At 39.6% G+C, this 16,050-nt stretch overlaps 1 protein-coding gene across 2 annotated transcripts in view; it reads left to right on the forward strand.

Moving 5' to 3' along the window:
• Nucleotides 1-16,050, forward strand: part of ripk2.S (receptor interacting serine/threonine kinase 2 S homeolog) — a 45,227-nt gene that overhangs the window by 9,747 nt on the left and 19,430 nt on the right. For both annotated transcript variants that reach the window (XM_018223850.2, XM_018223851.2), the window contains exons 2-3: nucleotides 1,585-1,738; nucleotides 10,899-11,054. In XM_018223850.2, the coding sequence (XP_018079339.1) occupies nucleotides 1,585-1,738; nucleotides 10,899-11,054 (310 nt within the window). The remainder of the gene's footprint in view (nucleotides 1-1,584; nucleotides 1,739-10,898; nucleotides 11,055-16,050) is intronic.

The raw sequence follows: 16,050 nt of genomic DNA on the forward strand, positions 1-16,050 counted from the left end.
GGCATGGGAATCACACAGCCACAGAGAGGAAACAGCAGTTTCATTCAGTACAGGTTGAGGATGAAACTACAAAATTACAAGAAATACCAACACATCCTCACCTCTTCAATTACTCATTTGGTGCCCAGTACAGAGGGTCCAATAACTTCCTAAAAAACACTCCCTAAAAGTCCCAAATAAAAGTAGTTACTAGTAGCTTCTGTGAGTGGGAAACTCCCTGCTAATTTTATAAAGTGAACTGCACTCCCCTGAAACTTTGTACTTCGCTTAATAAATTTACAGGGGTTTTTCCCACTTGCAGAAGCAATGAAGTCTCATTGACAGTTTCTCAACGTATATCAAGCTAATTATATTGATATTAATTTATCAATTTCATACTAAGTTCTAGTACTTTTTTGGATTGGGAAAAAATTGTGATTTTTTTTTTCTCATTTGCTAATTTATTTAGGAAAACCTTGAATTGGCAAAGCTCAATTGTATTAAGCCACAGAAAAACCTAAATTGTTACCTTTCCAAAAGAAATAAAAAATAATATGTTATAGCATTTCTTAGCAACTTTGGAATTGGTATTCATCATTTATTTTTTTATAGCTTTTTAAATTAGTTTATTACTATGCCTTCCTTTGCTTCTTTACAGCTTTCAAACGGGGGTCACAGCAGCCAATAATCTATTGCTCTGTGAGGCTACCATCTTTTGGTATTGATTATTTTTATTATTTTGGGTCATTTTTGACCGCAATCGCAGTTGTGTCCAGTCCTTCCTGCCCCCTGTTCCGAATTGTGTCGGACTGGCCCATCGGGATACCAGGAAAAGTCCCGTTGGGCCCAGGTGTCAGTGGGCCCTCATGCTGCTAAATATTTGGCCTATTTCATGGCCATTCCCTATTTTTATGAGAACAAAGTGGCCAAATAGATGGAGTATGTAAAGAAAAGAGATTAGGAGAATAGAGGTTGAGTGAGGAGAGTAAGAATAATAGTACTGAGAGTGGGCCCCTGCTCTAAGATTACTTGGTGGGCCCCTAGTCAAAGATTTTTGGATGGGCCCCTGGTGTCCCAGCCCGACACTGTCTAGTTGCATCTATTGACATACGGAACCCTGGAGCTACTGCCATCTCTAAACAAGGTGCAATGCACTTGCATATAAGGAATTGAGTGCAGACATCACACTCACCCCAAATATTGGAAATTATGGTAAACGCACTTGGAAGCAGAATTGTGTTCGATCCATGCTAAAGTGCACAAACGCTATTGATAAATTAATTAATATAATATAATGTTTGCTAATTCCACAATGTATAGTCAGAAAATACATTTTCCTTTTTTTATGATTCAGTCAACTGCCATATATTTAAATGGGAACAATTCATTTTATTTTATATTCCAAATTGTGTGTTTTCTCTGTTATGTTGATTTAAAATAATGATTATACCTGGATAATATTTTATCATGCGTCTGCATGGTGCCTGACTCGGATGTACTGGCATAGGCTGTGTGCCTGATTCCCAGTGATTTTTAAAAAAAAATTCCAATCTGAATACAACATTTGTTTCTGGAAATGACTGAAATAACATTTTTTCTTTGCAGTGAAAGAAACAAAATTCTGAAAGAAGCAGAGATTTTACACAAAGCGAGATTTAGTTACATTCTGCCAATTTTGGGAATCTGCAATGAGCCCGAGTGCCTGGGGATCGTGACTGAGTACATGACCAATGGCTCTCTAAACCAGCTGTTACATGAGGTATTCATATTATCAACTGAATATATTGTCATTACATGAAACCCCAGTAATACCGTCTGTTTTCATTGTGGTTCTATGAGTCTCTCGGTAGTAATTCAAACACACCGGCTACATATAAGCAAGGGGTTTATTACATAAGGGTGTGTGTATAGATGCTGGGTTTTCATTTGGAGGGGTTGAACTTGATGGACTTTGTCTTTTTTCAACCCAATTTAACTATGTAACTATGTAACTATATTACATACAATAGATGAAGAAGATACATTACCGAATGAGTATAAGAGCAAAGCATGGTCAATCTGCAACCAAGGCTGGGAGATCCCTAACAGCCCGCAGATCGAGTCTCTCAAACGGAGCATGGAAGGTTCTGTGGCAGCACACGTAAACCCCACAAGCGAGATCTTAACTCACCGAATGGAAACCCCCAGTTTATATAGGCTTAGCAAACAATGAGCTCATATAGTAATTTAGTTAGAAGATATTGATTTGGTAAATAACAGATCTTGCTTCCCATGCGCTCATCAGGATCTGGCCTGACTCCCAACAAGCACATCCGAAACAGAGATCTTATCTAGCTAACTGGTAGCTGAATATCATATTGTGTCCCCAGCTACAATAAAGAAGAGTCTGATAACGACTTCAGAAATCAAACACATATTAGAGAATACATATGAAAATATCCAGAATAAGAAAAAAGAACAAGTATTAAGTCATCGAGTTGATTAGTTCCCATGATTTCTCTTGCACGAGCTTCATTCTGCAGGATTATAGATTATAAAGCCACCTTGTATACTATGATCAGGGCAGCCATCAGGGGGGGACAGGGGGGAGATTAGTAGGGGGCCCGAGGGTAAGGGGGGCCCGGCCACGACACACTTACTTGATTAGCCGGGCCCCCCATCTTTGTGAGAGCTGCTGACTTCGGGAAGGCATGGGCGTTTAAGGGGCCCTGGCCACCAATTTTCTTATAAAGTGGGGGGGGGGACCTGGCCACCAATTTTTTTTTCTCATATGGGGTCCTAGCCACCAATATTTTTTAATGGGGGGGGCTGGCCACAAATGTTTTTTATGGGGGGCCCTGACCACCAATATATTTTTATTAACATGTGGGAACCCTAGCCACCAATATTTTTTTTGTTTTTTTATTGTGTGGTGGGGGGCGGACCTGTGGGTTGGGGCGGGCGGACCTGTAGGTGGGGGCTTGCGGTGGGCGCAGCCCAGGGGGTCCAGGAAATTTTGTCGTATGGGGCCCTGCGATTTCTGATGGCTGACTATGATACAAAGCTTTGTTATACACAATTATACTTTATAAAGCTATAGTCTTTTTACACTATATTGGGCTCAACATATGTCATCGGGTTCAACAGTAGAACAGTTCTTTGTGTTATATTTTTATGCAGTTCTTTATCAAAGTATTGCGATGAGTAATTACGACGAGCCCTTCTTCAAACTCTTTGCTGTGCAGGAAAAGGACTTTAGCCAGTCATTAATTCATTACCCATGGGGTATCTTTTATTCAAAATTAAAAGGAAGGTTCCGACTTATATTGATTAAAAATGCCCAGTGGTTTAAATGCAATTGCAAGGTAAAACCGTTTTTGTGTATTACTTTCATGGCAGTGGTTTTGATACTTAAAACAAGTTCTCCAGCCAGAACTTCATTCTTGGAATGCTTTGAACACTTTTTTATGGGTCTGTTAAGCTGCTGGCATCCACTACATTGTTGTAGAAGCAGATGGAGAAAAAAACGGGAAAGGATAATCAAATATTATTTTCAATTATATCTATATTGGAGAGTTGATTGAATTACACTTTCAATTTTCTTTTAGTATGAATACAATTTATTACTAATTGTATTAAGAATTGTGGGGAATTCCCTTTCAATATTCTGTATATTTTATGTTTATGGATTTACATTTTTATCAGTCCAACAGAGCATTCAATCTAGACTTCCTAACGCAGGCATTCAAACACAGATAATATTATTTTTAGAATTATTTATCTACTACTTAGTGATTGTGCTTAAAATAGCACAGCTCTTTCTGAATGAAGTCGCATGGGCAGGAGGTGACCTTGCAAGGGATTTTTTTTATCACTCCCAGTCTGTTCATGGGTGCCATAGAGTTCACTGCAGAAAATGGATAATGGATGAAATGGATTAGGAGAATGTAAACCCAGTGTCAGACTGGCCCAGCGGGACACCGGGAAAAAACCCGGTGGGCCCCGACCCTCGTGGCCCCCTCCCGGGCCAGACCCCCTCTCCAATATTTAAATTTTTGAAAAAAAAAGTTTTCGGCATTGCACAACGCCGTCTGCGCATGCGCGCCGAGCAACGCTGCTCGCGCATGGCATGGCGCCTTTCATGTATGCGCACTGAGTGGAGCCTTCACACAGTCGTGCATCACAGTAGGGGGCAGGGGGGCCCTGGACAAGCAGTTCTGGTGGGCCCCGAGCCCCCCAGTCCGACCCTGTGTAGACCCCATGTCAGGAAGCTCACTGCAGAAAATGGGTAATAAGCATATTAACCCCACATAAGCCAATAAGATAACTGCATAAAATGGATAGTGAACTCTGCATTAACCATAAATATGATCGAACAGTCACTGCAGAAAAGGAATACAGTACAGTACAGTATTTCCTCACCCACACTTGCACAAGCAGAATACCAACCAACTTTTTTTCATATATTTTGCTCTATCTTTAAAGTTATGTCAAATTCTTCCAAGAGAGAAAAAGTTGCATATGGGTAGCCAGGTAGCTAAGCTGTGTAACAATATTATAGAGCTACGACAAGAAGTTAAGCAGTTCTACTCCAGCACGTTATACTCTGCGATTGTTAATTGTTTGTATTTGTCTATTTATTGGTCTCATTATCTTGGAGTCATATCCAGTCATTGACTCTAAGACGTAGCATTGCTTGAAATAGTATGAATTATCTTACAGTCACACCTTAAACAGTGTAACTCTGGGTTAAGTGGCTTTCCCTTCTTCAGATAGCGACAATTCCTGTCTATAATGAGTACTAAGCACTTAGCAAACCACTCACTCTTCCTCTGACACTCAATATGACACCCCACCATTAAAGACAGCTGTCCACACACTGCCCAATTAACAAAAGTAAAGTTATTCTCCTTAATTCTTCCCTCATTTTCTAGTCATATAACCACCTTTAAGACTGATGTAGAGCTGCACCAATTCACTGGCATTTGCTTCCGCATTCCTCCAATTGTTTCAATCATTAAGTAGTCTCTTCCGATAACAGAACCCAGAGAAACAAAATAAAAAAAGGGAAACCCAAAATCCACATCTGTCATTGCAAGATACCAATATAAGGTCATAATCAAAGGCCAGAGTTAATTATTAGTCACAATATGGAAAGACAACTCCAGATCTTATATTGCAATTTTGAGATATAGATTTTGGGTTTAGACAAAAGAATAAACAAAAACAAATTAAAGATGGAACTGTCTTGGCACCCTCTGCCTGAAACCCCCCTTGTGAATTAGTATTTTACAGATTATCCCACTTTGTTTTTCTTGTTTTTAAAAGTACCTACAGCAATGTATTCTTAATTTATTGTATTTTGTGTTATTGTTTTCTTATAAATATCTTGTAAACTATATCCTTATAAAAGGTGCTTAGTGATGTCTTGGAAATTGTAGAGAGGACTCGAAGAGCATATTAAATGCTGTGAATATTTTTTTATTGCCGACTACTGAAACATGTCATGTATCGGTAGTCGGCAATAAAAAAATATTCACAGCATTTAATATTCACTTTGAGTCCTCTCCTCAATTTCCAAAATTCAAATTTTTATATATCGGGATAGTGGTGACCTGATGTAGGATTGGATTAGCAGTGGGTTTGGATCTCCTACAACTTTGTGCTTAGTGATGTCATCAGTTATAATGAGTGCTTAATAGCTTTGAGGCCACTGAGAGCAACATCCAAGGGGTTAGTGATCAACATGTTGCTCGTAAACCACTGGTTAGGGGTAACTGCTCTAATGGTTTGAGGTTTCTAAAGACATTTATGAATAGGTGGTGTTTATGAAGAAAGGTTGGGGGTACCTCATGCTATATGACTACATTTTAGTTGACTTTAAAATGCCGAGAACTCCTTGCTAGTTTCACAAAAAATACTAACTGATCAGTATAATGTATGGATTAAGTCAGTAAATGTTTTTGCCATTAGGAATTTAAGAAAAGAAAGCTAAATAATGACAAATAGATAATGATGTCTTCATGGCAGGTTTATTCACTCTTCTGTATCACTGCAGCCTGAAAACTCAGCCCCAGAATATTGATCTCTTTAACCCACTGCACTTTGTTGATGATTTATATTGGACAGTTAATAGGGTCACTGGCCCTCATACAGTATGTCCCCTCTTAGGGAATGCAGTTTTTTTTTTCTTTTCTTAGTATATGGAAATATACTTTGAGTTTTATTTGGTAGCTAAGCAGCCCAAATGTAATGAATGAGAATAGAAATGTTTTTGAATCTTGACAAAAGCACACACAATGCTTGTTTAAGTAGAGGAACTCGTTTTTGGAAATCAAGAAGACGTATTTTATAAGATTCATGGTATCCACTGGATTACAATATTATATTTGTTTTTGTCTCCCTCTTACTAATCACACTCAAATGAACTCTTTCATTGGCTGTGCTTTCAGCTTCTGCAAAATGATCTGCCGACTGCGGTAATTGAGGAACACGTACAGGGCAAGTGTACCCAGTGAAGAATTTTAAGGCATGTTTGCACGAATGGACACACTCCAGTTGGGGTTGCTTCCTGACTTGTATTGGACTGACTCAGCCAGTATAACTGGTTCTTGCAGCTAAACTTTCTAAAAAGGTGGAAGTCATATTTCGGTAGACTTTGTGATTCTAAATAGAAGTACACACTGAACTGTTGGAATGTTGTGAAGCTCATTTGTTTGCTTTTACAAATGGTAGCTATTGTAGCAGTTGATCAGCCAATGGACGGCCACTGCTTTCAACAATACAGAGCAGGTCATGATATCTGCATGTGTTGGAAACAGTATAGTATTACTGTTATCCTTTAGAAAAATAGGTCCAATGCTTTCATTAGTGAATAGTGATGAGCGAATTTTTAAGTATGGATTTGCCGTTTTGTAAGTTTCTTGTGCGAAAAATGTTGCACGGTAGACAAAAATGTTGCAGTAGAGAAAAAGTCGCCGCTAGACTTGAATGTATCTTGCTACAAAGAAGTTGCTGCAACGAAAATGTTGTCCATTGACTTTAATATGTTGAGAAAATGTTTTGATGTTTCGCAAAATTTTCTCGTGGTTTCACACTGTAGTGTAGTGGGTATTTTCTAATTTAAGTTTATGATTTTCAACATATATTTCTGATCTGAGACTTATTGCTTTAGTCAGTGAAGCACATTTAAGAGAGCTATTGTAAAGATAAGAAGTAAGGTGTCCTTGTTCTACATATATTGCTGGGTAAACATGCCATAGTAAACACAGGTATGGTTACCCAGCAGATGTCTTTAAAGGGGAAGGAAACCTAGTCGGCGCAAACACCCCACCCCCCACCCGTTTGTTGCCCACCCTCCTTCCACGCGATCTTCTTCCTGCTGTGAACGGCGTTTTGGTGCATGCGCAGTAGGATCATTTCGCCGGTACGGATCTACTGCGCATGCGCCAAAAGTCACGCGCATGCGCAGTCGATTGTACCGGCGAAATGATCCTACTGCGCATGCGCCGTTCAAAGCAGGAAGAAGATTGCGTGGAAGAAGATGTCGTCTGTGAACTCCCTGGACTGGACTTGCGCAGAAGGGTAAGTAACAAGTTAGGGGCATTTGCCCAGCGGGACGGGTAGGCCAGGGGGAGGAGGGAGGGTGGGCAACAAACGGGTGGGGGGGTGGGGGGTTTGCGCCGACTAGGTTTCCTCCCCCTTTAAAAATAAATAAACAGACAGCAGACAGACAAAACTCAGATTGAGTAATAAACTAAAGTCTTGCTGATCTTTTAGGACAATAAAAAGCTAACAATGTTGCCTAGGTCAGCATTTGGGGTTAAAGATCTCTGTAGCTGCTTAGTATAAAGGACACCTTTTACTTTTCAATGGGAGCTTCGCCTCGGACCCATGAGTGGGTGCCAGGCTTTGGATAATCGTTTGATTATCGGGAACCTGAGGGTGATGAACCAGGTTGTGGGGCTCCCCGATTTGTGCTGATTTGATGCAGAACTGGCTATTCTTGTAATTACCATCATATGAAGTTAAGTAAACGTTTTTAAATTCTACCTTTACTACTTTTACTTGTGTGTGTAAGTTATTGCTCACAAGCAGTATATCAAAAGGTTTAATCATTGATCCTGTATATTTGTATTAATATATTTATTTTAATTAATACAAGTATTATTGATAAAGGTTCACTCCTTTATTACACACACACATTTTTTCAGCAAAGTGAAGGGGACAGATTCGCTCATCACTTGCTTTTACACATATTTTCTGTGATTGTTCATCATTCACATCAATCCCTGCCTTGGTGTAATTTATAATCTAGAGACACTATTACATAAACATTCCCACTAGCACCAGTTTCATCAGGAGACAATTTACTGCACTGGATGATTTTGAGTACTAGAAGTCACATTTTTAGAAGACACATTCCAGTTACAGAACCTTATTAGTACTGTTCTTTTCTGTCATCATGACTATGTATTGGGCTCATATAGATAAATTACACTTGAAGGGGTGCAAGGAAAGCTACCCAGGCAATTTATTGCCAATAGATTAGCCAGAATAGTGCAAGCTAGAACACAATATTTATATTGTAGAATGCTTTACCAAACCTGAGTAAGCAGCTCTAGAAGATCTCTCTGTTTGTTTAGGATAGCAGCTGCCATATTGACTCAGATTACAGCAGGGAGGAGGGAGAAGGGAAAGAGGGACAAACTGAGCATGCTCAAGTCGTGCCCTGTAAGTTTTAATAAGAACTCAACCCCCCGAATAAGAAAAGCCCCTACCTACTAATCTAAATGGTCCCCCACCCCTGCATACTTCAAAAGCCCTGAAAATGTTCCTTAAATAATTCTCACCTATCACTGTAGAGTTAACGCAACAGAGCACATGGGCGCCATCTCTTTTGGACCGTGTAATAACCAATAATACCAAATTTATCTCTAGCATTTATGTGGGTAAGCATTTCCAGAATAGTGATCACAACATGGTCTAATCTTTGAGATAATGTTGCAGAGGTAACTCTATAAGGGAGAAAGTGCAAACGTTGACAGTATAAGGGCATCTCTGGGACATATTAGGTTTCAATCATTTTTATTGAAAAATTTTTCCAGGAAAATAACAATCATCATAATGACATATCATCAATATTAGTAAGATTTTTACATCAACATACAGTATAAACTTGACTGTTTTAATCAGAGACCTTAACAAATATCATTTGCTAACATATAAAGATACATAGATAAAAATATAAAGTTGTCTTCTGTTGAGAGCAATCTATGTTTAACTATCTATTGTAGTTTCTTAAACTTTTCTAATGCGTACTTTGCGTATTCTTACGCGTAATACTAAATTGAATCAAAGAGTGAGAGTTGAAGTAACTTACGCGTTACTCGTTAATTATGCGAAACATTTTATTTTTACACGTATGTTGTTGATGCGTAATGCGTATTTATCATATGCTCCATTCTCGTATATCAATTTCTTGATTCTTTTATTTCTCTTGCGGAATTTAACTTAGTTTTAATACACATTACGTATGCTGTAATTTACGCGTTAAATCCGTTTATGCGGATGAACATGCGTATAAATCACCAAGCTGGTGCAATTGATAGAGTTGATGCAATAAACGCGGATTTCCATGCGTACTTTCAACGACATACGCGTAAATGTCTAATTAGACCCAATTGAACTCAAACCTAAACAGGTTAATCAATGCTAATTAAGTCTTTAGAACCAACATCAGAATTGGATGTTTTACCTACGACAATGTTTCTTTTTGGTTGTATTTCAAGGAGCTGAGTTTCTGGAAAATGGGGATTGGGACCTCTTTACTGAGACTCCAGAAGTCGTTTTCTCTTGATTTATTAAAACATTGCAGTAATATAACAAACCATAGTGTGATATATCATCTGGGACATATTAAATGGGAAATGCTTTTCACCGGGTTAAACACAGAACAAAAATGGGAAGTCTTTAAAGGAGAACTAAACCCTAAAGTTAAAAAAACCCTACAACCCTACCCTACATAGACCCCCCCCCAGCTTAAGTGTTATCCAGGGCCAAATGCCCTAAACATTTTAATTACCCCTCCGTGCAGATTCAGGTATCGGAGTTCACAGGCACCATCTTCAGCCGCTTCGGTAATCTTCGGAATGAGACCAGCAATTTAGCAATTTTCGTGAGTTTCGGTGCATGTGCAGTTGTTGTGAAACAGAATATTGCTCCAACTGCGCATGTGCCCCCATGCCGGTCTCATTACGAAGATTAACGAAGCGGCTGAAGATGGCGCCCGTGAACTCCGATGCCTGAATCTGCATGGAGGGGTAAGTAAAACAGCGTAAGACACAGGCTGGAGGGAGGAGGGGAGTCTATGTATGGTAGAGGGTAGGGTTTTTTAACTTTAGGGTTGAATTCTCCTTTAAAATGCTGCTTAATAAATATACATGTAAGTATATTCATCTTGTAAGCAAGGAACGTTGTCGCAAAACAAAACCTTTGTATTTTTCGATAGAAGTGTTGGGGTTGAGGTGGGTAAGAAAAGACGTGCTTTTAAGGCATTCAAGTTAGCTGGGACAGCTGAATCATTTATAAGGTACAAAGAGGCAACTAAATCAGACAAGCTACAATTGATATGAAAAAGGTGTAAAAAGATTCCAAAATAATTTTTTAAATATGTAAATAGTAGGGGTCAGCTGGTTGATGAGAATATACAAAAAGCAGAGATTCTGGACCTTTCTGATAAAGCCTACTTAGTTTTTACCTTTCGTTCTCCTTTAATTCTGTTAATGTCATAGATGGTAATTTAATGTTCATAATAAAACAGAATTTTCCCTTCCTTGATTTTACTTTCCCCCCTTCCTCAGTCTCAGAGGCAGAATACTAAAAATAAATATTTTTAAATGTTGCCATTAATCAACCTTTCTGTTTGCTGTTTGCGTTAGAACAATCCACGTGTGGAAATTGTGTGGCCGCTGGCATTCCGGATATTGTACGAGATTGCTCTAGGAGTGAATTTTCTTCACAATTTGACCCCTTCTTTGCTGCACCATGACTTAAAGACACAGAATATTTTGCTGGACATGGATTTTCATGCAAAGGTAAGCTATTTTAACCCAAACACTATAATACACACAATTGTTAATATCTTTACATTCTCTTATGGGTTACAACAAACGTATCCAAAGCCTCGAGGCATTAATGTTTCAGGTTGTATATAACTTGATTTCTATGGTTATTTTGCTCTTTATTTTTTCATAAATAATTAGTAAACATATCAGCATATATAATTCGGGACAGTGAGAGTTACTTATCTATATAGTTGTATTTTGTGAGATCAGCCATGGTGGTTCTCATAAAATAACTATTTAAAAAAATAGCCAGAGAAATGCAAGAGACCAATGGAGTGGTATTAAAGTGGTATTTTTGGTGATAGTTTGTGCGTAGGCCAGAGCAGGTAGTCATAAACAATCCAGGAGATAATAGAATGAAATATCAGTTAATGTAGAGAACAAGTAAAGCCTACAATGGGGCACTGAACCCGGGATGAGATGACCTTTAACACTTAACACTCTGTCTTCCTTTTACAGGTATGGGACCTGTTATCCAGAATGCTCGGGACCTGGGGTTTTCTGGATAATGGATCTTTCCGTAATTTGGGTCTTCATGCCTTAAGTCTACTAGAAATTAATTTAAACATTGAATAAAACCAATAGGCTGGTTTTGCTTCCAATAAGGATTAATTATATCTCAGTTGGGATCAAGTACAAGCTACTGTTTTATTATTACAGAGAAAAAGGAAAAATTTGGTTTATTTGGATAAAATGGAGTCTATGGGAGACAGCCATTCCGTAATTCGGAGCTTTCTGGATATCTGGTTTCCGGATAAGGGATCCTATACCTGTATGCACTTTTCTACATTCATGCATACATTGGCAGTTATAAACAGACAAGCACTCATTCGCCAACCTGCTTTTGGTAAACATCAATTATTTTCATTGGGAGGAATGTGTATGTCTCTATAAGAAAATGTCAGTAAAGTAGGGTGGTCAGCATATAGTATATAATACAGTGGACTTTATTAGCAAATTTTCAACTTGTTTGTTTTTTATAGTTTTTGAATTATTGGCCTTTCCATTGCATCTCTCAACTTTGGGTCACTGACCCCAGCAAAACATTATCCCTCTGTGAAGCTGCAGTTTTATTTATTTTTTGTCACTTTTTAATCTTCAACTTTCTATTTAGACCTTCTCTAGTTCGTCTTCCAGTCTCACATTCAAACCAATGCCTAGTTGCTAGGATATATGCCATTTGTATGCAGATTAGTCGATGTGTAGAAGAGTTATAAAATGCTTACCTCTGTGGTGTTTGTGAGCAAATTGCCCCTTTAGAGGCTAGTGTTAGAGCATTAGAGCAACAGCTTGCAACACTGTGGTTGATTGACAATCTTGAGAGGAGTCTCTTGCTCACTGAGCAGGACCTAGCAGGTTCAGATTGTGTGTGGGGAGGATAACAGCTGCAGGATGATGAGGCAGTCAGCTGGGTGACAGTTAGAAAATCTGGTGTGGGCAAAAGGAAAAGGGAGGCTGCTCCAAGGTTTATACATCTTAATAGATTTGCTAGATTGTGTGAAGAAAATGGGAGCATTCAGCTGCCAGATCAATTTCTCAAGTAGTCGTGGGCAGGAGAACAGAGTCAGGCCTAAACAGATTGTGGTTGTAGGGGATTCAATTATTAGGAAATTGGCTATGGTAATCTGTCTTCCTGGTGCCAGGGTTCGGCATGTGGTTGATCAGGTAGACAAATTATTGGGTGGAGCTGGACATAACCCAACTGCCTGAGTACATATCGGTACTAACAACAAAATTAATGACAGATGGAGGACCTTAAAGGAGAAGGAAAGGTTAAAACTAAGTAAGCCTTATCCGAAAGGTCCCCCTAAATATACCACTAAATCCTCAAAGTAATGCTGCTCTCCTCTGTCAAAAGAAACACTGCATTTCTTTCTATTGTCTATACATGTCTGTATCAGACTTCCTTGTTTGAGTTCGAACCTCCTTGCCCAGGCGTGAGCATGCTCAGTTTGCTCTTCTTCCTCCCCCCCCCTTCTCTGCTGTAATTTGAGCCCAGAGCCAGGGCCGGATTTACATAGCAGGTGCCCCTAGGCCTGCTGCTATTTGTGGCCCCTGTCCCCACCCCTCCCTTTTATTTGTGCAAACTTTCATCATTGCGACCTGAGCTATGGGGACAGCTATTGTATCTCCTGGAAATTCTGTAAATTCTGAACCAATGTGGGTGTGGTTGGGCAGCATGCTGCCCCCTTAAAATCCTGCCACCCTAGGCCCGGGCCTATATGGCCTTTCCACAAATCCAGGCCTGCCCAGAGCTATAAGTGAGCAGGGAGAGACTCAGGTAGGAAGTGATGTTACACCAAGCTAATACTGCAGCTGCTATCCTAAACAAACAGAGAGCTTTTAGAGCTTTTTACTCAGGTAAGGTAAAACATTCTACAAAATAAATATAGCATTCTAGCTTGAAATATTACAGTTAATATGTTGGCTATAAAATGCGCCGTAGCTTTCCTTCTCTTGTTCAGGCACAAGCCTCTAAGATTAAGGGAAGGTGTTCCAATGTAATTTTTTCTGAAATTTTCTTAAAATGTAGCAAGCAAGGGTTTGGGTTCCTAGGGCACTGGGCTGATTTCTCCTTGGGGTACAACCTATATAGTTGTGATGGATTGCACCTCAGTGGAAGGTGGTCCACTGTGGTAGGGGAAAGAATGGCTAAGAATTTGGAGGAGTTAGCGATGAGATATTATTTCCCATTTTGCTTCCCTGAAAAATGTGTGAAACGGCAAAAAATTAGCGAAACTCATTGTAGTCAATGGGCGTCAATTTTTGAGAAGCGACATATTTTATCCAAATGCATTAAAGTCAATGGGCGTTTTTCCTTATGGCAACTTTTTAGACTAAATTTTGTCACGGCCACTGTTTTACAGTCTTATATTTGCAGGTTGTGTTGGAATTTTGGAACAAATCCTTGTCTGGCGAATAAATTCGCTCATCACTATGAGGAGTGTTTAAACTATGAAAGGGGTGTAAATTTCAAGGGAAAAGTAGTGACTTCCGGTGTACGCTAGCAAATGCACAAAGTTTGTCAGGTAAAATGGGAGAAATAGAGTTAATTGCATGCTGTAACAAATTTGATTTAATTGGTATTGCGGAGACCTGGTGAGATGAAACATGTGACTAGGCTTTGAATTGAAATGGTTACACCCTTGTAACAGGACCACTCATGGCTACCAAACACCTATCACACTAAGATGTTTCTAGGTTAGGCCTTTGCTGCTAGAAGAATCCACAATAAATGTGAACTAAAACACTTTTATTGATGTAGCATGATGTAGCAGCCTTTTGCAGAGAAACAGCCAGGCCAGAATTTGTGGCCAGGCCACAAAGGCCTGAGCCTAATTTGGCGAAGTTTTAGGGGCGGCATGCCGCCCAACTGCATTAGGAACAAATCGTTCCAGCACCGTTCCTGTCCTGCGCTTGTGTAGGGGGTGCGCGCGATCCGCGAGTGCTAGGACCGCAAAGCCTCTGGATGGTGGGCGATAGAACCACGCGGCCTCAGAGTGCAGCAGACGCAAATCCGGCCCTGGAAACAGCTTACAGTCAGACCGGGCACTGGTTGCAGACAAAGACCTTAGTCACACAAAATTGGTTACTCACGCACACACACAGCATTCTCCCTTCTGAAACCTCCAGGGCACTTGTCATGTAAGACACATTAGCTGTACAGGGGCCCCCTTTTGCTAAGGAACTCTTAACCCTCGATTCTCTGCCCCAACTTTATGTGTAATACCCATGCTTCTCCCGTAGTCTCTCTACAAGTCTCTGGTGCACAATCACCTCAGGGCTCTTGTCCAACTGTTACTCTTTGTCTGGACAACAGGCTGTCCATGCTCATTAATCCTCTCTAACTTTCACTCCTACAGTGAACCCACTTGCCACTGCAAATAAATAGGTAGCCCTTATGGTACAACCCTTCCCAAGTGTCTGGCCACTTTAGTCTGCTGCTTCTGCTAGATCTTCAAGGCCAAAAAAGGAAGTGCCCCAGCAAGGTACTGTCTTATATAGGCTTTTAGATGGACTTGGCACCACCTACTGGCTACACTGTAGCATATCTTAACTAATAACACTATAAAAAAAAGCTCTTTATTTTTACCGCTTTAAATTATTTTTAAAAAGGGACAAAGAGATTAAAAAGGGCAGAGGAGTATGTTTGAATGTAAAGCCTAAATTTAAGTCATGCTCCAAAGAAATAACCATTGTTAGCACTGGAGAGGATGTGGAACCCCTCTAGGTTGAGTTTTCGACTGGGCAAAAGGTAACAAAGAAAATTATCATTGGTGTATACCACTTTGTATTAGTGACAAGAATGCAGCCCAGCTACTTTTACAAATAGAAGCGGCTTCACAACTAGGTCAAGTTATTATTATGGGTGACTTCAATTATCTAGACATTGACTGGGGCTATTGGGGTTGCCATTAAGAAAAAGCTAGTAGGTTTGTAAATATGCTAAATGACGACTTTTTATTCCAGCTCGTTCAAGAACCTACTAGGAATGATTCTCTTTTAGCTCTTGTAATAACTGATAATACCGAATTTATCTCTATCATTAGTGTTTGTGAGCATTTAGGGAATAGAGATCATAACATGGTCTCCTTTGAGATTCTGTTGCAGAGGTAACTCTATAAGGGAGTAGCTAAAACATAAAATTTTAGACATGCAAACTTTGACAGTATAAGCACATCTCTATAACATATTAACTGGGAAAGGCGTTTCACAGGGTTAAATACAGAACAAAAATGGGATGTCTTTAAAATGCTGTTTAATAAATATACATATTAATATTGTTCTCCTTGTAAGCAAGGAACGTTGTCGCAGTATACTGTGCAGTTTTGGGCTCCAGTCCTTACACATGAGCAGGGGAGCAGGGAAGCGCAGGAGTAAACGCAAGCCATTACTGTCAAATATTTGCTTATGTCTGCTGGGGAAATAATCTACTGGGAAAGTTATGGGGATTTCCCAAAGCAGG

The sequence above is a fragment of the Xenopus laevis genome, chromosome 6S (genome assembly GCF_017654675.1).
Source record: "Xenopus laevis strain J_2021 chromosome 6S, Xenopus_laevis_v10.1, whole genome shotgun sequence".
In the NCBI taxonomy this organism is placed as follows: domain Eukaryota; kingdom Metazoa; phylum Chordata; class Amphibia; order Anura; family Pipidae; genus Xenopus; species Xenopus laevis.